Source organism: Podarcis vaucheri (genome assembly GCF_965113315.1).
Source record: "Podarcis vaucheri genome assembly, chromosome: 3".
Taxonomy (NCBI): domain Eukaryota; kingdom Metazoa; phylum Chordata; class Lepidosauria; order Squamata; family Lacertidae; genus Podarcis; species Podarcis vaucheri.
Genome location: NC_138761.1, coordinates 52924551 through 52949096, shown reverse-complemented (window position 1 = coordinate 52949096; position 24546 = coordinate 52924551). Strand labels below are relative to the sequence as shown.

General features: G+C 41.6%; 1 protein-coding gene across 1 annotated transcript in view; it reads right to left on the bottom strand.

The window, feature by feature from the left end:
• Nucleotides 1-24546, bottom strand: part of LOC309528115 (cAMP and cAMP-inhibited cGMP 3',5'-cyclic phosphodiesterase 10A-like) — a 114176-nt gene that overhangs the window by 46482 nt on the left and 43148 nt on the right. Inside the window, exons 4-10 of the mRNA XM_082215376.1 lie at nt 22428-22548; nt 16901-16950; nt 13625-13765; nt 12987-13142; nt 12573-12623; nt 5762-5820; nt 4024-4075 (exon numbers count right to left, since the gene is read on the bottom strand). Of these exons, the coding sequence (XP_082071502.1) occupies nt 4024-4075; nt 5762-5820; nt 12573-12623; nt 12987-13142; nt 13625-13765; nt 16901-16950; nt 22428-22548 (630 nt within the window). The remainder of the gene's footprint in view (nt 1-4023; nt 4076-5761; nt 5821-12572; nt 12624-12986; nt 13143-13624; nt 13766-16900; nt 16951-22427; nt 22549-24546) is intronic.

Below are 24546 nucleotides of genomic sequence, written 5' to 3'. Positions count from 1 at the left end.
ATGTGAAATTTTGATTTTACTCAAATAATCATAATTTTATTGTTTCTATTTGCTTTTAAAGTCTGTTGAATTTTCCTATAAATACTTTACATTATTTTATGGAAACCACTTAAGAATTATTATCATTAAGTGGTATATAAATATTGTTATATAAAAATAATTAAAATATATTTATTTCTTCTTCTGACAATAAAGATGGAGTAACTTCTTTCTTAAGCACCTCCTGGGATATTTGAGTTTGTGGAAAATGGGAAAGGAAGGTTCCAAGAGGAGAAGATAGGTGCTTTAGAAAGCACGAAACAAATTTTAAAATCTGGGATGAATTTAGAGGTAAATAAAGACTCTTCTATAGATTATTAGTGGAGAACAAGACTGGTACATCTTCCAGAAGCTTGAACTACTCAAAAGTAGCAGTTATGGGTCTGTATGATATCCTAGCTTCTGGTCATTTTAGTCTGCTTTAGTAGAAAGCTTTATTTATTTTTAAAAAGTTATTTTCTATTACATTTAGGCAGCTTATTTGGACAAAAACACAGGAAAGTTCTAACATTACTATCTAGAGTATAGTAAATATATTGGGTTCAAAATGGAGAACAATTTCTGTGAATAGATGGAGTGCATATCAAGCAAAGGCTTTCATTCATGGAATTAGGGGAAGGCATTTTTTGTTGATTCTTCTTCACACTTCTATGCCACCTCTCATGCTATTTTGAAAGGATTCCTATCTCCCCACGGAAGATTGTGGAGAGGGCACAAGGAGCTGTTGGGGGTGGGAATTGATGGAAATTGTCTCTTCCTTCAGGAAGCAGCAGATTTCCATGAGCAGAATTTTGCTTACAGACCTTTTGATTCAGGCCACTGTGGAATGAACCTGAGTATACTTTTAGGCCACTCAAAGAAGTTATCAGTGTCAATTTGAAGAGCATAAAAGCATTTTTTCAGAGAGAAATACTATCTAGCTATATATCTCATCTCCAGGTTTTGTACTACTAGTGAATTATACCATTGTTTCCCCAAGTAATATATAAAACACAAGTCAGAAAGCAGATCCTCAGGGAAGGTCTATGTTGAAAGTGAGTTTTTATGCCTAGCTGCTGTTTCTCTGCATTTAAAACTGTTTTAGGCCACTTTCATATTTATTCCTGTCCAAAACAGTTTACAAAAAAGTACAACAATCAAAAGAAGCATCAAAACAATAAATAAATAGGAGAACAAGGAAAATGCTGTGTAGTCATTCAATTAGATAAAACCAGAACAGCAGCAAAAGATTTCATAAAGGCAGTCAAAATATCAATGGCCACTCACTAAAACCCATGGTTTTGCTTTGTCTTCTGAATAGTAATAATGTTGGTGCCTTCCTTACCTGAAGAGGAAGGACATTCCACAACTAGGGGACCATCACTGAAAAGGTTCTCTTTCCAGTCACAAGCACCAGGACACATCGTTCCCATGGGACACTGCGTCCCAAATTACAAAAGGAATGCCACTAGGCTGCTGAGGGCAGCCAGTCACCGCGTGAAGCGGCAACAAAGCATTTTTTTCTGGAAAAAAGAAAAAGAAAAAACCCTCGGGCACCTTGTCTTTAAAAGGTAGGTCCACCCCAACCAAAAGTTCTTATAATTCTCCCACCCCCCTGAAAGCCACTGAATATGCCTGACCCCACTTTCACAGCACATTAACGGTTCTGTGAAAATAAGATACACGGCCAAGCCTTAAAAGGAATAGAACTGAGTTTCCTCAGTGTATGCTGTTGGCACTTCACTCCAAAACTTTGGACAACCTCACCTAGCAATCTCATGAAGATGTTAAAACAGCTCAGGGGCCAAGACGAGAACTCTCTGGAACACCATGGGATAACTGGGGAAATGGCACAGAGGAAAAATGTTGAACAACTCCTCTCCCCCCAACTCTACTGCTTCAAGAAAAGTTATAAACCCTGCTGGGTGCAATTCAGTATAAAAAGCGTAAGCCATTCCAGTCACAGATCTCCCATGTAGTGTGCAAGCTTCGTACAAGTCAACTACAATAGAATATTTTGTTTGGATGAAGGCACACACAGTCCTGGCAGAGAGGGGAGGCTAAGATATGTTTCCTCTCCTCTCCTCCCTTGGAGCCGTAGAGTAGCCGACAGCAATTAGTGAGTTGCTGCTGAAGATTAACTTTCTAATGGCTCTTAGCTGAGGACCTCACTTTGCAAAAATTCTAGAACTTCTAGATCAGCCATGCAGCTCAAGTCTATGTTTACCCAGTTGTGAGTTCTCAAGTGCACACAGGGTTGTTGTCCTAGACAAATCTGCTCAAACGACTTGTGAACCAGTTTTCTTCCCTATCTTCTAAGGAATGGATTTCAGCCTTGTTTCTAACTTACACTTACAGCGACTCAGTGAGGCAACACAGCTGTGTTCCACGTATAGCGTCCCTTCAAAATAAATGACTTATTTCCGTGACAAACAGCAAAACCTAAAATAACTATGGATTGCTGAGATTTAGCATATTAAGATGAAATAATCATTCATAAAGCCTTTCGATTAAAAAAAAAAGATGGATTTTTCAAGGAACTACTGTTAATGACTTGGTCTTTAAAGGTGCATTGTGGTAGCTGCCATGGACAGAACTATATCACTCAATATGACAAATAAACACACACTAAACTGAGCCAACATGTTATCAATCTGATTTATGCCCCTTTATCTCATCCACAAACACTATTTTCCACCCGTCACTGTTGCCATAACAAATCACTAATGCCTTCTGGAGCATCTGAGGTGGACATATCCTGAGCTGTATGAGGCTGGTGACTTGCATGACCTGAGGCCTCTGACATGACAATGTGGTGTTTTTGACATTAGCAGCCTGGAAGGGGGTGGGGTGCTACGTGCAATCTGAAACAAGCTGTAGGCATGAACACTCAGTTTTCAGTAAGGTATTCCCTAAGGATTGGCTCTTTGACTTGTGGTTTTAAAATATTACCTTGGAAAAAAATACCCAGGCTGGCCAGGGCTTTTCATGGGCAATGCCTCTGGTGCAGGGATGTGGCAGTGACAATTTTCTCCACACCTGCTATTGAAAACTCAGAGCCTATGCGAAGAAATGTGGCATGCCCAGAGCAGATGATAGACTACATTCAGAGTTTTGACAGTACACAGAATGGAACTGTTTTGCTCTACACAAAAACCTTTCAAAATGAAACCAAGTTTTCCTCCTGATACTAGTAGCATTTGGGTGGCAAAGGGAGAATTTTCATGGAGATTGTGGCGGAGAACACCCCTCCCCACAGTCTGCCCCAATTGGACCCACAGCAGCACCTATTTACTATTTTTTAAAGATTCATGCAACTATATGTTATGTATTAAGCACCATAAGTAGTTTGGCACTGAGAATGTGAGCTATAAAGTTTACCAAAGTTCTTTAAGTGGCATTTGACAAGCCACCAGCTCAGTTCACACTTAACATAAAGCCAAACCATGGCAGAGAATAAAGGTGCAGGCTCCTGGAGAGGAGATTGTGGCTGCTTTGCTCTTCCTCTTGTCCTCCTGCTACTGGAAGCTAAGCCATAGTTTGGCTTGATGCAGTGTATGAACCCCTGGTGGTTTGTAGTTTGTCTCTGCCAGACAAACCATGAGCCTAGGTTCAGGTAACACACCAAGCCAAACCATGGTTTAGCTCACAGCAGCAGTAGGACTGGAGCAAGCCATCTGCAACCTCCTTCCCAGGAACCTGCATGTTCACACATTCATGCTAAACAACTGTCAATTAGCACCAAGATTGCTTGCTTCACATTCTCTTAGAGATCTCACTATGTAAAGGCAGTGAAAAAATATCAAATAGCAAATCAAATTATTTTATGATAGCACTAAACAAATTTTTAAATAATTTATATGCAATTCTTCTAAAAAGTAATACTTTGAACATGCACTGATTTGAAACAGACACACAATCAGGACACAGTATATAAACTAGATTTCAAAGAGGAAAACTTGAAAAGTAAGATGTAATGTTGACATTAGAGAAAAGATACATTACCATGATATTTTCAAGTAGAGCATCTATTGCCACAATGTTATCAAAATAGGTTCTGCAGGATAATAGGTGAAGTTCTTATTAATAACATCATTTATAGATTTCACTACCACAATGACCCATGCTGGTTTTCATTTACTGTTAAAACAATAGGTTATCATCTATTTATGAAACCATACCACATGAATCCTCTCCCTGAATAGGCCTGTATGCACTTATCATCTTGCTTGACTGTGCCCTATGTGCCCCTTCAAGGACCACATATGGCAACTGGAGCTCTAAGCTGGATTGGATCCATGCACACAGAACTAACAGAAAACTTCATTTGTCATCTTTGGCAGTGCTATAAAAATGGCCAGCGCTGACAAAACCAAACAACCCATCACCTGTTTGTTCTACATCTGGGTACTTATCTATCACATATGTATCCTATTTTTCCTCCAAGAAGCTCATAGCAGCAAAAATGTTGCCCCTACAACAATCCTATGATGTAAAAACTAAAAGGTAAGGAGGTAACTAAGTGAACAGGGAATTGAACCCAGATCTCTCTTGCCTAAGCTGCAAATTCCAACTTCTGTACCAGACTAGATGGGGGATCCTTCAATTAAGCAAAGGTTCAGAGCAGATGTATAATCATACATTCCAGTAGATAAGATGATAGTCAAACATATGTGATTCTTTTTAACATTTCACCCATATAAGCTACACTTGACCAAGCTATCCATCTTCTTTTATATTGCTAAAGAAACTGCTTTAGCTGCCGTCAGCAATTTCCATGTGCTGGGCTTATTATAACATTTTTTCCCCCAAATTACACCACCTCTAAATGACTTTTTTTTAGTACAACAATATAGGCAATGTTTATTTCATTTTTAATATCCTCTTCCTCTTTGCATTGGCAGCAGGACACTGACAGCAGGCTTCTCTATACCTGGTTCTGTGAGCACACCAGCAAATATTCCCTCCTAAAGCCAGGTGCAGCATGACTGGAAAAAACAAGCTGACCTTGCTTCCACAAGCTACTACAGCAGCTCACTCCCCCTGGTTAATATATAGTAGCTGTCCCAGGCACCCAAAGTCAGTAACAGATAAGCACCAGATGTATTAACAAAAGATGCTTTGAATGTTCCACATTCTGAAGCATCGCTGGCCATTAGATTTCATTATTTTCAAGAGACAGATATTATTCCAAAAATTGTGTACCTTTTTATGTGACATTCAGACTGATAAGAAAGAAGAAATGTAAGACAGTGTTTCTGTCTGGGTAAGAACTGTCATCGTTTAACATCCATTCCTAAACCTTGTAGAAAACATCCTGAGGTCAATGCCGAATGCATACATTTGCTTTCCACAAGAGTAACATAGTGCACAAAATCATTCTTATGAAGAATTTATATTTTCCTGCTGTTTATGTACAATTTATTTATTTATTGCTAAGACTTTTGCAGATAGATGCACTCCGTTACTGAAACCAGGATAAATAACAAGTTAGAATTAATGTTTCTTCCGCCATAGTTTACACGTAGTCTTATGCATGCCTACTCAGAAGTAAGTTCCACTGAGTTCAATGGGACTTACTTCCATGTAAGTGTGCATAAGATTTCAGTGCTTATCTTTCTATACCAGCTGGTAATATACTAAGGGCAGTAACAAGACATGGCATTTGCTAACTACCTTCCATGATTCTCCATCACGCATATTTCATGCAACTAACTGAGAATGAGTTGTAAGTGTGACTTACTTTGAAACTTCAAGCAGGAAGTCATTCAATTCAGTCTGCTTAGCGAGGCCCTTCGATACCTGACCAGAACATTTGAAATACTATTGCTTATATAAGCAAAAGGTTACATTCAAAAGTATGAAGTATATATGCTATCTAAAATTAGATATATATACACATACATATACACATCTTTAGCTTTAGATTTATTGTGTTTACAGATATGCTCACTCGGATTTATTGTATTTTTCTAATTGTCTAAAATGGCAGCTCTTGCACTGTGAGCCAGAAGACTTTACTGTTTGTGCCCTCCTCTGCATATAAACTCTGAATGCAGAAACCTAGGATACCAGCTCACAGTCAGTTCTACTAACCTGCTCAGACAGGTAAAGTGTTCAATTTTCTGCCTAAGAAAGATTGTCTTCCCCCCATTTACTCATCTTATATAAACAACATCTAAGACAAGCAATAACTGAGGTAAATAAGCTATGTTATTTTCTACCAAATCCTTTGGCTGAGTAGTATGTACATGTTCTGGGTTCTTAAAAGAAAGAGGCAGACTCAGGCATACATCACTTACCACCATTGCCAAGTTCATGGTAGCTCTCTCAGATTTGGTCAGATTTTTAAAAAACTGAGTTTGGGGGATTTTAGTGTGTGTGTGTGTGTGTGTGTGTGTGTGTGTGTGTATATATATATATATGCACCATGAAAATGATTGTCCCTAAGAGGAAAGCACTTGTGAGAGTTAAGAACCATTTGGGTTTTTAAATCTCACTGATTCAGTGGCAGAGAGCTAAGTTCATGATTAAGCAAAGCCTAGGTGTGGGGAAACACTAGCATGACCTGCCAAATCTCCCCATTTAGTTTGTGCAGCCATTCTGGAGAAGCCATACCTATCTGCCCTGCATCTGAAATCATATGTGACATCAGGTGCGAGGCTGGTATGGGCAGTGCTTAAAGGGACAAACAGGAACTTAAAGTGAGTTTCCGGTTTTTCCTTTGCTGGTGCAAGGCACACTTCCACTTGCCCATCAACCAGTGTGCAGTGGGGGAGCACCTGGCTCAACAGAATCTGTTCTGTTCTCCCAACACTGCTCTTTGAACCTCTGAAAGCCAGAGGTTCAAAGAGCAGCATGGGGCTGCTTGAAAGTCCTTTGCAAACAGCCTGCCCTGCTCTTTAAACTTGGGTAATTCCATGACAATGTCAACTTACAGACCTATCTTTCATTTTCATATGTAGTTAACATGTTCTATATCATTTTAAAGATAGTTTTCCAAAATTTCATCATCTGACAACAGTTTTTCAAAATGGCATTTTACATGTGAGTAAAACAACCAGAAACATGACATGCAAGATGACTCAGAATTTCTCTCATATTTTTTTTTCTAATATTCAGTTAAAGACCTCTCCAAGGAAATAGACAATAGGTTAATGACCTTTTTATTGTACTGACAGTTTTGCTTTCTCATTCTCTTCTCAACTGAGAATAAGCTTCATGCACTGAATAAAATCAGATGAACTTAAACCAATAAAACTTATATTGGTTGGGTATGTAGTCAGAAGAACACATACTCCCTCCTCCCTCAACAAATGAAAATAACTTTATGCTCTTCCTTAAGATGTTAACATGAAGAAAATGTGCTGAGATGTTACCTATCATATGTTTTATGTGCAGCAATTCCTACAAGCAACATAACACCACAATGTGCACAACTTATATAGAATATATGTGTTGTGATTTTGTCACTTAAATCCCTTTTTAGGGTTGTCATAATTGTTTTCCTAAGAGTTTAATAATTATTAGGCCTTATTATTTGTACCATACCATCAGTGCAGGGCACCTTACAGAGTTTTACAAAAAGAGACAGGTCCCGACCCTCAAGAAGCTTACCCTCTGAAAGACAAGTCAGACAAGGGGAAGGTGGACATATGTTAATGCTTTTAGAAGATAGGTAATATAATTGTATGTTTAAACTTTCTAAGTAACTTCAATCTGGGTGTGGTTTAGAAAAGGCAGAATTGGCATTTCTCTACTAGACCCCCCCCCCAACTTCACCCACTTTCTTGAAGCATGAAGAAGTTTCTACCAGCTTCCTCTCAGATTTATCAAGGAGCCAGTCTCATTCTGATTCATCTCCCTAGCTAAACTGAACCGAATAACCAGGCTCATCTATACAGTGGTGCCTCACAAGACGAAAAGAATCCGTTCTGTGATTCTCTTCGTCTAGCGGTTTTTTCGTCTTGCGAAGCAAGCCCATTGACGGATTAGCGGATTAGCGCTATTAGTGGCTTATCTGCTGATCGGATCAGCTGATAAGTGGCTTAGCGGCTTAGAAAAAGGGGGGAGGGGGGAAACCAGCAGGAACTCGCAAGACATTGTCGTCTTGCGAAGCAAGCCCATAGGAAATTCGTTCTGTGAAGCACCTCCAAAACGGAAAACTCTTTCGTCTAGCGAGTTTTCCGTCTTGCGAGGCATTCGTCTTGCGGGACACCACTGTACATACAGGTATTCTCCTCAGGAGCAAAGGTCTCTTGCTGAGCCTCAGGTTAACAGTACAACCCTGTAAAAGGCTGAAGGCAGTTTTGAACAGAAGTGTAAATGTTTGTGGGTTTTTTTCAAATATTTTAAACTGAAGAGACAAAGGGGATGATGCCCCTATGGTAAATGTAATTATTCTGAAGGAAAGCACTGAAGCAGAAACAGCCACTGAAGCACTGGTGCCAACTGAGCAACTTTGTTGTTGTTGAGTTTGAGGGAAATTGAAAAGAAAATTTGTTGACCAGGTGCTGGCAATATTATGTTCATGAATATAGAATCCTCTTCTTTAAAACACAAAAAGGACTTCGTTAACATTTGTCTTCCCTACAAATAAATATAAAAGTTGGTTGAAAGGGGGGGAATCACGAGGGGTTTCCACAGCCAAGTTTAAATTCCAATGGGCATTACAACTTCTCATATGGACTTGCTGCTGACCTTCAGCAAATGCACAATAAAGTGTCATTTTCACAGGGTCTTGCTATAAGGCATTTGTGCGTGAGACAGTGAATTGTCACCAACAAAGAGATCTTGGACCTGGTTCTCACCAACAGAGGGAAATCGATCGATGAAGTGGAAGTGCTCGGAAACTTGGGAGGAAGTGATCATGTTCTCCTGGGTTTCAGGATACAGAGGCAAGGGGAAACTGAGTGCAGTCAGACACACACTCTGGACTTTTAGAAGGCCAATTTCAAAAAGCTGAAGGAGCTACTGGGTGTGATCCTGTGCTCAGAAATACTTAATGAGAAGGGAGTCCAAGAAGGATGGGAGTTTCTAAAAGGAGAAATATTGAAGGCCCAAATGTAGACAATACCAAGAAGAAAGAAAAGTGGGAAGCATCTAAGGAAACCGGTGTGGCTGCATAAGGAGCATACAGATGAGCTGAGAGTTAAGAAGGGCATTTATAAGAAATGAAAGAAAGGGAAAATCACAAAGGAGGAGTATACATAAATAGCCAACAGCTGCAGGGGAGAAGTCAGGCTGGCTAAAGCTCAGAATAAGTTCAGGCTTGCAAAAGAGGTTAAAAATAATTATAAAGGTTTCTTCTGCTATGTCCAAAGTAAGAAGAACAAGCAAGTGGTGGGTCCTCTGTGTGGGGAAGACAGAGAAATGCTATTGGGTGAGAGAAAAGGCGGAACTACTCAACACCTACTTTGCCTCTGTCTTCACCCAAAAGGAAAGCGATGCCCAACCTGGTGAGAACAGAATAAATGATGTAAGGAGTCCAAGATAGGAAAAGAGGTAGTAAGGGAACACCTAGCTACTTTAAATGAATTCAAATCTCCAGGGCCTGAGGCATCCAAGGGTACTAAAGGAGCTTTGTCTGTTATTTTTGAGAATTCTTGGAGAACAGGAGATGTCCCTACAGACTGGAGGCAGGCAAATGTCGTCCCCTCTTCAAAAAGGGGGGGAGGAATACCCAGGTAACTACTGACCAGTGAGCTTGACATCGATACCTGAGCATTTAGAAAAGGATGCTGTGATTACTAAGACCCAGCATGGGTTTCTCAAAAATAAGTCATGCCAGACCAATCTGATTTCTTTCTTTCTTTTTCTTTCTTTTCGATGGAATTACAAACTTGGTGGATCAGGGAAATGCTGTGGACATAGTGTATCTTGATTTCAGTAAGGCTTTTCGACAAAGTCCCCCATGATATTCTCGCAAGGAAGCCGGTAAAATGTGGGTTGAACAAGGTAAGTGTTAGGTGGATTCATAGCTGGTTTACTGACCGAACCCAAAGAGTATTCATTAATGGTTCTTTGTCATCCTGGAAAAATGTGACAAGTGGGGTGCCACAGGGTTCTGTCCTGGGCCCATTGTTGTTCAATGTCTTTATAAATGACTTGGATAAAGGAACTGAGGGGATACTCATCAAATCTGCAGATGACACCAAACTGGAAGGGGTAGCTAATCCCGCAGAAGACAGAATCAGAATTCAAAATGACCTGAACAGATTGGAGAACTGGGTGCAAGCTAACAATATGAATTTCATTAGGGACAAATGTACGGTTCTGCACTTAGGCAGAAAGAACCAGATGCACAAATATAAGATGGAGGAGACCTTGCTTACTAGCAGTACACTGGTACCTCGGGTTAAGTGCTTAATTCGTTCCGGAGGTCCGTTCTTAACCTGAAACTGTTCTTAACCTGAAGCACCACTTTAGCTAATGGGGCCTCTTGCTGCTGCCGTGCCGCCGGAGCCTGATTTCTGTTCTCATCCTGCAGCAAAGTTCTTAACCCGAGGTATTATTTCTGGGTTAGCAGAGTCTGTAACCTGAAGCGTATGTAACCCGAAGTACCACTGTACATGTGAAAAGGATCTAGTGGTCTTGGTGGACCATAAGCTTAACCTGAGTCAACAGTGTGATGCAGCAGCAAAAAATGCTAATGCTATTCTAGGCTGCATCAACAAAAGTATATTGTCCAGATCAAGGGAAGTAATAGTACCACTTTATTCTGCCTTAGTCAGACCATACTTGGAATACTATGTCCAATTCTGGGTACCACAATTTAACATGGACGTTGACTAGCTAGAACATGTACAGAGGAGGGCAACCAAGATGATCAAGGGTCTGGAAACTAAGCCTTATGAGAAGCACTTGAAGGAGCTGGGTATGTTTAGCCTGGAAAAGAGAAGACTGAGAGAAAATATGATAGCCATCTTCAAATATTTTTAAGGGCTGTCACATGGAGCATGCTTGTTTTCTCCTGCTCTGGAGGGTAGGACTCAAACCAATGGCTTCAAGTTGCAAGAAAGGAGATTCTGACAAAACATTCAGAAAAAACTTTCTGACAGTAAGAGCTGTTCTGCAGTGGAACAGACTCCCACAAGAGGTGGTGGACTCTTCTTCCTTGGAGGTTTATAAACAGAGGTTGGATGGCTATCTGTCATGGATGCTTTAGCTGAGATTCCTGCATTGCAGGGGGTTGGACTAGATGACCCTTGGATCCCTTTCAACTCCATGATTCTATGATTCTATGCTGGCCATAGCTCATTTGCCAGAAAATCTTTTAGCAGCAGCATCTACCATTATTTTCCTGGCTTCTTGATTATTTTAGTAGGGAAAATCATTCCAGTAAGCACACAAAGAGTTTAATGTTAACCCAAATAATGTTATATAAATAAGTTTACGTTATGTTAGTTACTATGGAATTACCCACCTACAATTTAAACTCTTTAAACCTCCAATTTTTTGGAGGTTTAAGGAGCAGAACAGGGCTGCTTGCAAAGGGCTGCTCTTTGAAGTCCTTACAAGTGGGGCTTCAAAGCACAGCATCACCTGATGTCACTATGTCAGATTGTCTGACGGACAGACAACGACCCTGCCCATATCTCAGTTTTGACCCACCAGAACCTAGCTTTATTAACAGGAACAATACTTCCTATCAAATTCTGGCAACACACTTTACATTATGAAGGAGATATTTCTTGCAGTACTGTAAAAACTTTATGTTAAAGGTGCATTTTAACTGACTTTGCGAGTTTCTCCTGGTTGTACCTGTTGGCTATATATATACATTGCCATCTGTTATGCTGACTGTTGTACCATTCATTTCAAATCAATAAAACATTGTGGGGTTTTTAAGTTGCCCCACAAGCAGTTGGCAGATAAAGATCTGGCCCACCAGCCAGAAAAAGTTCCCCATCCCGGCGTAAGACTCTGAATCTGGAGGATTTCATACATCAATGGATTGCAATAACATAAATCCTTGGGTCTACTCTGAGTATGGCTAACACTGGCTATCACCCAAAATATTTTTAAAAGTATTGGGTGGGTCTTGGGAAAAGGGAGGCTCAAACTGAACTTTAGGACACACACATGTCATGCTCATAGAAATGTATGTTTTGACTTGTCCACATCCAAACTTGCATCTCGTGTGGTGAGAGCTTGATGTGAACTGGGTTCAAGTCAGAAAGTAATTATTAAGTAATTGAATGACTCTCAATTTATGCTGGGGTTACATTCCAGGGATAGCACCTAAAGCCAAAATTGCATGTAGTCAAAACAAATTGGTCTCAACGGCAGATGGAATTGCTGGAACCCTTTTCCTGGATACCTGCCCCCTAATTTGCCAAGTGCGTAAAGTTGAATGTACATAAATTAAATGTACATAAGTTGCAAGTTATCTGTACACCCTTTTGAAATACAGATAATGAAATATAACTTGATTACGTTGTCAAACAGTTTACATCAATCAGATATTACAAAGCTGATTGATCATGTTTTATATTCCTAGAATCTGTTTACTGCTTTCCTAAAAAAAACAAAAACCTTTTCCACGGTCTTACCTCTACTTGATGTATTGCTACAGAAGCCCATGCAAGATTCGCTGTTGCAACCTGAAACAAAAGAAAATCCTTATTTCCTGAACTGTATTAGTGACCAGCCACTCTGCTCCTGCAATGCCCCGTTTCTGAGTCCTCCACTGGCGACAGCTGGCAGTAACATAATTGGCTGCACATTACACAGAATCATATAATTGTAACTTTCAACCAGCATGTGCAAGCATGCTGCTCATTCACATTCAACCACAGTTTACTTTCAACCATAGTTTATTTTCAACTGGATGTGATACGTTAACCCGATCAATGATTTGGCCCAGTAGATATTAATAATGTAAAATCTGATCCACAGTTATGAAAGTGGCTTCATCCCTTCCCCATAGCAACATTCAAATACCCACTATCACATTTAGGCTTTACCTCCTGATGGCTGAGGAGGAAGGTGTCATTGCCCCAGTGTCGATAAAGCTCCAAGATACCAATCAAGTCACCAAGTGTAGTAACTATTGGCAAACAAAGCACAGACTTGATGCGAGTTCCTGATTCCAGTCCAGTACCTTTGGGAAACCGCTCATCCTGGGAAGGCAAGCACAGTTTTAAACTTAATGGTGTTTTTTCCCTTATCGCTAAAGTTATGTCAGTTTTGTCTATAAATCTGGGATATCTCTGTTGAAATCTTGAGGACAAACTCACAGCTTAGCCTTCAGGTGTATTACAGATTCTGTTCAACATTGGCAAAGGGGTGTATAAACACACTATCAATGCTAGGCCATGTTGATTTATAACTGGATAGATTTTGTTCTTTCTGAAACAGCCTGCATTTTGGGGATTGCCTGATTCAGCTCAGGGTTTGAGGTTAGGTCCACTTCAGGAAAGAAATTGCACCATTGTTCAGGAAATACATGAAGAAGAATTACCGGGAAACTTGTTTGAAACCTTTTTTTCTTGATTGAACTGATGATTTAAATCAATCCACTTTGCCTGAACAGAACTCTCTCCCACATAGGTATGAAAACATTTGCAGCCTGACATTATTTTTTTAAAAGACAGTAATTTACCCCCAAAATATCTTCTACTAATAACGTTTTTCTAGATTTGGCTACATATGCAGATACTGTAGTGCCAAGCATAATGGGTCCCACAGGAACAAGATGTGGTTCTCCATCCTTCACTCCTGGTGGTGTGAACACACAGAGGCTCTAATGGGAGGAAGTACAAAAAAAGAAAACTGCATTTTAAATGTTTGACTCTTTCCATAGTAATCATAATGTTATATGGTACTAGAACAATCCTGAAATCAGTAGTTTACATTCATTTACATTTTTTGAAATGCTGAAATACGGCATTGTTATTTGGGGGCAGGGGAAGGTTAATTCACTATTTTGTCCTTATGAAACTTTTCCAACTCAACTGATTTTGCTAAATGATGCAACACTCCAAATGAAAATAAGCATGGATGGAAAATTGCTATGGAGGTCATCATAGAAATGGAATTCTGCTTAAGGAATACTCTTGCCAATGGGAGCAAATTCAAAATCCCAGCCATTGCTTTTATAATAAAATCAGGTTGAGTTGTAAAGGAACTTCTCCCACGCCCCAAACAGTCTGTCAGGTAAGAGAACATGGTAGAAATGGGACTCTGCTCCGTGTTTGTTTGTTTTTGAAGAGGATTATCATCCTCTGTACTAAGATACTTAGGGGGTAAGTGCACTATTACTCACATATGCTTCTATTCTATTCCTTTCTTACCACGAACTGCTACTTGGGCCCAGCAATTCCCTTCACCCATAAAAAGAGAGGTGGAAAGACTTTGGGGAAATGCAGGGTTGAATCTTGCATAGAAAAGCACTGTTTCACTGAGGGATGTGGGGAATTGTACTTAATAATGCTGCTTTGGATCTTGTGCTGGGAAAAACTTCAACCCCAGTGTGATGCAAGGAAGAAGGAAACGAGCTTCTTGGCTAAAGAGAATGCAGATGATGTTTCTTCAAGGGGTGGGGGGAGAGAGGAGGGATTCTGGTGGACTGCAGCCATTGCCAAGAGCAGCTGAAGAGTTCCAAGGGGATTTCCCTGCCCATTTGCAAAGCCAACACATGGAGATGGGGATGACAACACAATGAGGCAATGCCAGTACTAGGATAATGCCAAGGCATATGGCATATCAAGTGGGAAGTGCAGAATAGGCAGGGAGTAGAAAAACCAACCTTTGATGTAACAAGCTAAGGGCTGTTTGCCTGTGGGTCACCTTGAGCTTTAAACATGGTTTATTAACAAACACCATGCACAAACCATAACTTAGTATTACATATGAATGTGGCTACTGTGAGTTACTCTGAAAGCTCTGCTATAAAAGAAACTGTCAGCAAGAGCTGGGCTGTCAGCAAGGAATGCGGCTGTGAGTAGATTGGCGCACTGACAATGGCATGATCAGGAAACCACCAGCAAGTGTACTTGTATGCCTCAGATTTAGATTTCAGAAGTGCAGCAATGGCCTATTATGTGTCAATTTTATGCCCAACTATAGTTTAGCCTACCCCTCCTTCCAGGCGAAAATCCCATCATCCCCGATCATTGGCTGGTGGGGTTTGTATTCCAAAGCAACTGAAGGGCACCGGGTTGGCCTGATCCAGTAGGAATCTTCTTATGTTCTTAAACAAATAATGTTTTGCCTCATCTAATCTCTCCCCGACAAAAAATGCATGAAAAGTAAGTAACTCTGGCTTGAGTCTAAGGGTGTTTTGAATTGGCGGAAATACACTTTCACTTGCCCGAGGCAGCCCCCCCAAAAAAAAAAATTCTGGTGATTTCCCCATTATGTACATCCCCAATGCCTCTTCCCACACCATCCTGGAAAGCCCCACAGCCCCCAAGAGTGGCTTTGGGGAGCTGCAGAAGGTTGCAATGCAGAGGAGTTTCCAATAAAGTCCTGCTATATGAATAGAGTTCCAATTGCAGTTCTCTGAATTCAACCCATAAGAAATACAGTAATTCCCATTACTAGGTTCAGTAAGGGACAGCTATAAGCTATTCCATGCCATAAAATGTTTAGCAGAGTCACTAGGTGGCATGCGCATTGTGTAGAATTAAGTAAGAATTCAATGTTTTGTATTCTAGAATAAGAGCATAATAAATTCACCTTAAAGCATAAGCATGTATTGTTTCTCTGGCTTCTTACTACCATTTTCAGAGTAAATGTATCATGTCAACACGTACGGAAAGGGGAAACCTACCCAGCAGTGGCTGACAGGGCTGTGTTGCTGATCTGGGTTCCCAATGCCACACATTGCTGCCCATCACTAGGAGGAAAAGGACCAAGGCAGTGGGGAGCTCAGCACAGTGTGAACGTAATAGTAGGAGCTTAAGATTGACTCTGCTAAACTACACAGTGCCTGGCCCCTCCTTATCTCAGTAACTGGCAGCCACATGTGGTGTTGAGAAGCCAAGTCAGCAACATAGTCATGCCTACAGCATCCCGCCAGCCACTACTGAACCCATCTCATAGCTACATTGCTATTCTCATCCATTTGTCAGGGAGGTAATACTCACAATAATTCTTAGAAAGGAAGAAGTTATCAACTTTCAAACTCCAGTAGATTGGTGTCACTAGAGGGGCATATACCCAATAGTTCTTCAAGGACTTAAATGTGAATTCATGGGGGGAGGGGATTAAACAAAATTAAAATAAGCCTTCCTACAAGATGTTGGCCTATGAAACATAATTTAATTAGAGTCAAGCACTTTTAATGGCAGAATTGTTAGATCTGTGGATAAATAGGGTATATAAAAGGAAACATGGTTTTTGCAAAAGACCATGCTACGTAGGTTATTAACATTACCTGAAAATATCAGCAAGGATGTGGACAAAGTGATCCAGAGAAAGCCACGTGCTTGGTCTTTCACAAAAACAATTCATAGCTTTTCTCAAAAAATACCCCTAAGGTAACTTATGAGCCCCAGGATAAGGGATGGATCATGTTAATGAAGAAAAGAAATGGGAAAATTGGCAATTTTCACAATCAAAGGAAAACAGTAGTAGTCCTAAACTCAGAGGTCTATCCCAAGGAGTTCAGTGGAAGTTATGTGTACTTAGGGCAGCAGCAAGAAGTCAACCCATGACCTTTTCCGGTTTAGTAATACAAATTTAAACAAAGCTATTAATTAATGGAGATTCTTTTGGTAGGTCAGCAGAGAACAATTTGTTCATCAATACAGATTGTTAGCTGCATTTACAGAACCACATCTCATAATCAATGCATAGCTGGTTAACCCCTGTTAAACCTTCTACAGTACATTGCATTAAGTGGCTTGCAGATGGGAGTTCTTTACATACTTACATTATTGCATTCACCCAGGAAATACAGTGCAAATCCATCAGCATTTGTAGCTGCCAAAGAACAATTAAAACATTAAGGAAAAGACTGATATACTTGCTGAGGTTATATAGGGCATGCCCAGCTAGCTTTCTTTATTAATCTTTTATGAAGAACTATACTAAACTATACTTCACTAAAAACAAAGTTTATGAATAACACAAAATTACTTTATTACATTCATAATATTACATTCATATTACATTCATCTATGATGCTGTTTACATAAAATATGTTCTCAATGGAATCTGGCATAAAATATATGTTAAAACATTCTATTTGTAAGCTCCTAGCTATGGACACAACAAATTATACAATGATCTTGTTTTGTTCAGTGAGCGAATATCTAAGTATAAACTGAAAATACAAGACAAAACTTTGAAAGCTAGAAAGAGCTTCCAGTGGTGGGGGCGGGTCTAGGGGGGAGATTTTCAATGTCTTGTATAGTTACCATCAAAGCCATCAGTCTTGTCGTATCACTAATTATTCCACCAGCTCCTGTTAAAAACCTGCAATCTTTTTCAACCTGCCTTGATTCTCATTCTTCTTTGCATTGCCGGAAAAAAGGTAAGAGCAAGATGAAAATCTGAATCATGTGAACAAAACTGTTATGCAAAAATAATTTGCTCCACCTATTATTAATTATAATTATCGTTTACATTTGTATTCCATTTTTTTTCCTTTAAGTGCAATGCAATGATCTTCAACCTCGCCCAATGAACTACTTTTCACAACTGCCCTCTAAACCAGGGGTTGCTGATCTGGTGCATGTGGATGAAGGCCTTTCTTTGGTGACCCTGAGATAAACCATAATACCTAGATGCCAAGCTTTCTTTTATTTCCTTTATAATAATAATAATAATAATAATTTATTATTTATACCCCGCCCATCTGGCTGGGCCTCCCCAGCCACTCTGGGCGGCTTCCATAAAAACCAAAAATACAATAAAATATCACACGTTAAAAACTTCCCTGAACAGGGCTGCCTTAAGATGTCTCCTGAATGTCAGGTAGTTGTTTATCGCCTTGACATCTGCTGGAAGGGTGTTCCACAGGGCGGGCGCCACTACCGAGAAGGCCCTCTGCCTGGTTCCCTGTAGCTTTGCTTCTCGCAATGAGGGAACCGCCAGAAGGCCCTCGGCGCTGGACCTCAGCGTCCGGGCAGAATGATGGGGGTGGAGACGCTCCTTCAGGTATACTGGACCGAGGCCGTTTAGGGCTTTAAAGGTCAGCACCAACACTTTGAATTGTGCTCGGAAACGTACTGGGAGCCAATGCAGGTCTTTCAAGACCGGTGTTATATGGTCTCGGCGGCCGCTCCCAGTCACCAGTCTAGCTGCCGCATTCTGGATTAGTTGTAGTTTCCGAGTCACCTTCAAAGGTAGCCCCACGTAGAGTGCATTGCAGTAGTCCAAGCGGGAGATAACCAGAGCATGCACCACTCTCGCGAGACAGTCCGCAGGCAGATAGGGTCTCAGCCTACGTACCAGATGGAGCTGGTAAACAGCTGCCCTGGACACAGATTTGACCTGTGCCTCCATGGACAGCTGTGAGTCCAAAATGACTCCCAGGCTGCGCACCTGGTCCTTCAGGGGCACAGTTACCCCATTCAGGACCAGGGAATCCTCCACACCTGCCCGCCTTCTGTCCCCCAAGAACAGTACTTCTGTCTTGTCAGGATTCAACCTCAATCTGTTAGCCGCCATCCATCCTCCAACCGCCTCCAGACACTCACACAGGACCTTCACCGCCTTCACTGGTTCTGATTTAAAAGAGAGGTAGAGCTGGGTATCATCCGCATACTGATGAACACCCAGCCCAAACCTCCTGATGATCTCTCCCAGCGGCCGCATGTAGATGTTGAAAAGCATGGGGGAGAGGACAGAACCCTGAGGCACCCCACAAGTGAGAGCCCAGGGGTCTGAACACTCATCCCCCACCACCACTTTCTGAACACGGCCCAGGAGGAAGGAGCGGAACCACTGTATAACAGTGCCCCCAGCTCCCAGCCCCTCAAGACGGTCCAGAAGGATGCTATGGTCGATGGTATCGAACGCCGCTGAGAGATCCAGCAGAACTAGGAAACAGCTCTCACCTTTGTCCCTAGCCCGCCGGAGATCATCAACCAGTGCGACCAAGGCAGTTTCAGTCCCATGATGAGGCCTGAATCCCGACTGGAAGGGATCCAAATGGTCCGCTTCTTCCAGGCGTGCCTGGAGTTGTTCGGCAACCGCTCGCTCAATCACCTTGCCCAGGAATGGAAGATTTGAGACTGGGCGATAGTTGGCCATCGTGGCCGCATCTAGAGATGGTTTTTTAAGAAGCGGTTTAATAACCGCCTCTTTCAGCGGGTCTGGGAAGGCCCCCTCACGGAGGGAAGCATTCACCACCCCACGAAGCCCATCGCCCAGCCCTTCCCGGCTTGCTTTTATTAGCCAGGATGGGCAAGGATCCAGGAGACAGGTGGTTGGTTTCACTCGTCCAAGCAGCCTGTCCACATCCTCGGAGGCAACAGATTGGAATTGATCCCACTCAACTTGACCAGACAGAACTCTTGCACTCTCCCACCCCGGCCCTGCTCCCACGGTGGAGTCTACTTCTTCCCGAATCTGAGCGGTTTTATCTGCAAAAAACTTTGCAAAATCATTGCAGGAGAACATGTGGCCCGTACTGGGCCCCGATGTTGCAGGTGGTTCCGCTAAATTGTGAACCACCTGAAAAAGTCTCCTGCTGCTGTTTTCTGCAGATGCAATAGAGGCGGTGAAGAAATTCTTCTTCGCCGTCGCTATCGCCACTTGGTAGGCTCGACGTTGAGCTCTAACCTGTGTCCGGTCAGATTCGGAATGAGTTCTCCGCCACCGGCGCTCTAGCCGTCTCAACGATTGTTTCATTGCCCTCAGATCCGTGGAAAACCACGGGGCTGTCCGGGCTCCATGCAATCGGAGAGGGCGCTTCGGAGCCAAACAGTCAATAGCCCTGGTTAACTCCACATTCCAGCGGGCCACCAGGGAATCAGCTGAAAGGCCATCAACATGGGATAAAGCATCCCCTACCACTCTCTGGAAACCATTTGGATCCATTAAGTGGCGGGGGCGGACCATCCGAATTGGTCCCACCTCCCTGCAGAGGGGATGGGTCGCAGAGAAGTCCAGTTGCACCAGGAAGTGATCTGACCATGGCACTTCTTTCGTTTCGCTTTTACTTAGTGTCAGATCACCAACATCCATAGAGGTAAACACCAGGTCCAAGGCATGTCCACGGCTATGGGTTGGGCCAGACTTATTCAGGGACAGCCCCATGGAGGCCATGCTTTCCACGAAGTCCCGAGCGGCCCCTTGTAAGGTCGTGTCGGCATGGATGTTAAAATCCCCTAGGACGACCAAGCTAGGTGTCTCCAGGAGAACATCCGCCACGACCTGAAGCAGCTCGGGCAGGGAATCCTTGGCGCAGCGGGGAGGTCGGTACACCAAAAGGAATCCTGTACTGCCCCTATTGCCCAACTTCCAGAACATGCACTCAGAAAACTGGGTCTTCCCAATAGGACGCCTGGTGCAAACTAATGACTTCCTAAAAATCACTGCAACCCCCCCTCCCCGCCCACATGACCTGGGTTGCTGTGCGTAAGAGAAACCTGGTGGACAAGCAGCGGCAAGAACAGGCCCATCTGCTTCATCCAACCAAGTCTCTGTTACACATGCCAGGTCAAATCCTCCATCCATGATCAAGTCATGGATGGCAGTGGTCTTCTGAATCATTGACCTGGCATTGCACAGCAGCACCTTCAGGCTATGTGGGTATCCCTTGCTGATTCTAGTATCCGTCCGGACAGGACCAGACCCGGAGGCAGGGATAGTCCTCAGACAACGACTAAACCTGCCTCCTCTGTAATGACATGGTCTGGTCTTAGCGTAACTCCTCCTCCTACCCGTGATCACTGAGATCGGTTGTCCCAGTGCATCCCCCCCTGTGGAACATGCCCCAGCCATTTTGTGGGCTGGGGCCCACTCCCCGGCAGCCCTGACCCCTCCCCCTAAAAACAAAATAACACCTTAAACAAACAAACAAAACCAATACAACAATACAAACAAAAAATATAAAAATTACAAAAACATCAAAATAAAAAAATAATAATTCCCCAAGCCCAACCAAACATCAATCCCACCCCCACCCCCCACATACAAAAAATCCAGAAAAAAAATTTTATAAAACATTTTAAAAACACTCTGTGCCTCTCCGGCAGTAACAACTGTCCTAGTGAGGCCTGTCAGGCCCCGCCCTGGGCCAGGTGGTAAGTGGCAGGGAGGAGCAGGGCCCTCAAGCACTCACTCAGGGAGCCTTCCTGGGCAGCAGGCTGCAAGCAGCACACAGTCCTTATGAGGCCCCTTATGTAAGTTTCTATTATTTTTAGAACCTGAGATAGGAGGCAAAACGCAGACACCATTCTTCACATTTTTTCCATGGGAAATCAGCCTGATCCAAGCTTTCAGTGTTTCATTTTATCCTCTGCTGAAAATACCCCTGCTCGAAAAATTCCTGTAGACACCCGTGTGTGAGAGAGAGGGGGGGTGAGAAGCACCAGGGAGAGGAGGGAGAAATGCACATGTAGCCTCTATAGACAAGAGGCTCTGTAGATATGTAGTCATCAGTTGAGAGGGAGCGGTGGGTGGGTGGGGTTGTTTTGGTTTTTTGCAATTTTGAAACCATGAAGGAGCGTCTCCACCCCCATCATTCAGCCTGGACACTGAGGTCCAGCGCTGAGGGCCTTCTGGCGGTTCCCTCACTGTTAGAAGCAAAGCTACAGAGAACCAGGCAGAGGGCCTTCTTGGTAGTGGCGCCCGCCCTGTGGAACGCCCTCCCATCAGATGTCAAGGAAATAAACAACTACCTGACATTTAGAAGACATCTGAAGGCAGCCCTGTTCAGGGAAGTTTTTAATGTGTGACATTTTAATGTATTTTTAATCTTTGTTGGAAGCTGCCCAAAGTGGCTGGGGAAACCCGGCCAGATGGGTGGGATACAAATAATAAATTATTATTATATTATATTATATTATATTAGGGGGAAATAGTTTTCTTCCAGGGGTTTCAGTGGGTAAGGGACTGATTTTTTTAAAAAAAAACTGGAAAAAATGCAATACTGTGTTTGTTTTCTTAAGTACTCTTTTTTAAATGTATTTTTATTAAATATTTTCATGATTTACAAAAGTATGTGCAATGTCTCTCTCTCTCTCGCATTTTTTCCATGTAACATTTTTACAAATCAGTTTCATTTGTTGAGACATTAGGAAGAAAAGGGGGAATCCCAGACTGCACTCCTTGGCCAAATACTGGAAGATATTCTATACTCTGAAACATTTGAAAGTACCTTTCGAACATTAAGCCTTAAGTGCACTGCTTGTTTAGTAATTCAGTCAAAAACAGAAGCATTTACTGTATATTTCTGCCTTTGAATCTTGGATCCAACATAATAAACATAATAAATGTTTTCTTACCCATTCGAATGATGCTACTCAATTCGTATAAGAGCAGTTGATTGTGCCCTCCTATATCCATCCGCTGCTCTATAAAGCCGTTCAGGTCATATACCACTGCTTGGATATCAGGATTCTGGTACTATTGAAAAACAAGCACATATTGAAGAACTATTAAAACTTTTATGAAAAATCAATATGATCAGACGTTATTTGATTTGGTGTTTTACAGCTCCTATTTTGGAAATACGTTTGGTGTTCTTAATTGTTTAAATTTTAATAAAAATTATTAATACAGCAGCAGCAGCAGTAGTAGTTGGTTAATCTAAAGCAACAGAAAACCCAAAAGAGAAAGTGAAGTCAATGCTTAAGGAGAAGGAAGTCAGGGAATGGTGAAGCACAACAACCTAAAAATACTCTCCTTTTCTATTAGCACAACAGAAGTAAATTATTATTATTATTATTATAATTTTAAGAAAGAAAGAAAAAAGAAAGAAAGAACTCTCATAGCTCAGTGGCAGGGCCCATGCTTTGCATGCAGAATATTCCAGGATTAATCTCTGGCATCTCCAGGTAAGGCTGAAAACCCTGCAGAACTGCACTTAGCTCAGTGTAGGCCACAGACTGGATCCAACCAATTATGTTTGCCTACAGTGTGTAGGCCCTACACAGATAAACATTTTGGCAATGCTAACTGAAGAATCAATATATTGATTTCTTACATGGCAGAACTTCCATATCAGGTTTACAGTGGTGCCCCGCAAGACGAATGCCTCGCAAGACGAAAAACTCACTAGACGAAAGAGTTTTCCGTTTTTTGAGTCGTTCCGCAAGACGAATTTCCCTATGGGCTTGCTTCCCAAGACGAAACGTCTTGCGAGTTCTTGTGAGTTTGTTTCCTTTTTCTTAAAGCCGCTAAGCCGTTAATAGCCGCTAAGCCGCTAATAGCCGTGCTTCGCAAGACGAAAAAACCGCAAGACGAAGAGACTCGTGGAACGGATTAATTTCGTCTTGCGAGGCACCACTGTATATTGAAAACTATTAACCTATGATCCTTTAAAAGCAAGGATCACAAATTCTTTGAACTGTGCATGGTTCAACTGCAAACTAACATCTAACATGAACAAATATAGTCAAAACTAATTGTAAATTAAGTGAAATTTTCTTAAACTAATTCAGCTATCCATGTAAAAGAATAAAAGAACAGTATTCTTTCTGAGCACAAAATTTTAAACTACTTGTTCAATTTTAAACAGCCTAAATGTATGTGTGTGTGTGTGTGTGTGTGTTAAAACATTTTTATATATATTTTTTTAAAAGCTTCCATTTTTTAGATGATTTAAACCACACTTTCAGGGTAATTTCTTTGCTGTTCATAACTACATGAAAAAGTTCCTCTTTGCATTTCTTAACAGTGATAAAGGAGTGAAGGACCTGAAATATTAGATCATAAAATGAAATTAAGAGTGCTTTTTACACTTGACAGCAGAACAAAGAGTATTTAAAAAGTGACATTTTTAAGTTTTAAAAAGGTGCTGTTTTCATTTAAAGGCTAATGAGAGCAAGACAGAGGGAGCATTATTGCAATTCTAAATTTAGAGCTTAGGATAAATTTTCAGATAACACAGAAAATGGTCTTCAACTTATATATATATATATATATATATAGTACTGAGAAATAAAATACCATAATTTAAATTTCCATATTGCCAAGGCAATACATTAGTAAAGTATAATTTCCACGTCTTTCTGTCTATGACTTGCCCATCAGCCAGCCATAGAGTCACCACTCCTCCTCCCAGTTCAGTTGGTGGAGGGGGGGTCAAACACAAATCCCTGGACACTCCATTCCTCTCTGTTTTCATCCCCTTTTCTCTCTCTTCCTGCCATGTCAAGGGATGCATGAAATTAGACTGAGGCCACATGAAGCCCTAGGGCAACACACTCCTGCCTTATGCTCTCACATTTCAGCTTCAGATTAAGAGTTAGACAAATAGCCAGCTGAAAGTTATGGAAGAAAACCCCAAGTAAATGCATTATAGATAACTTACTGAGGATGATGAGCTGAATGACAATTATAACTTAAAAGTGCACATCTTCTAATGTATAATACACAACAGCAGAAGATTCTACACCCACA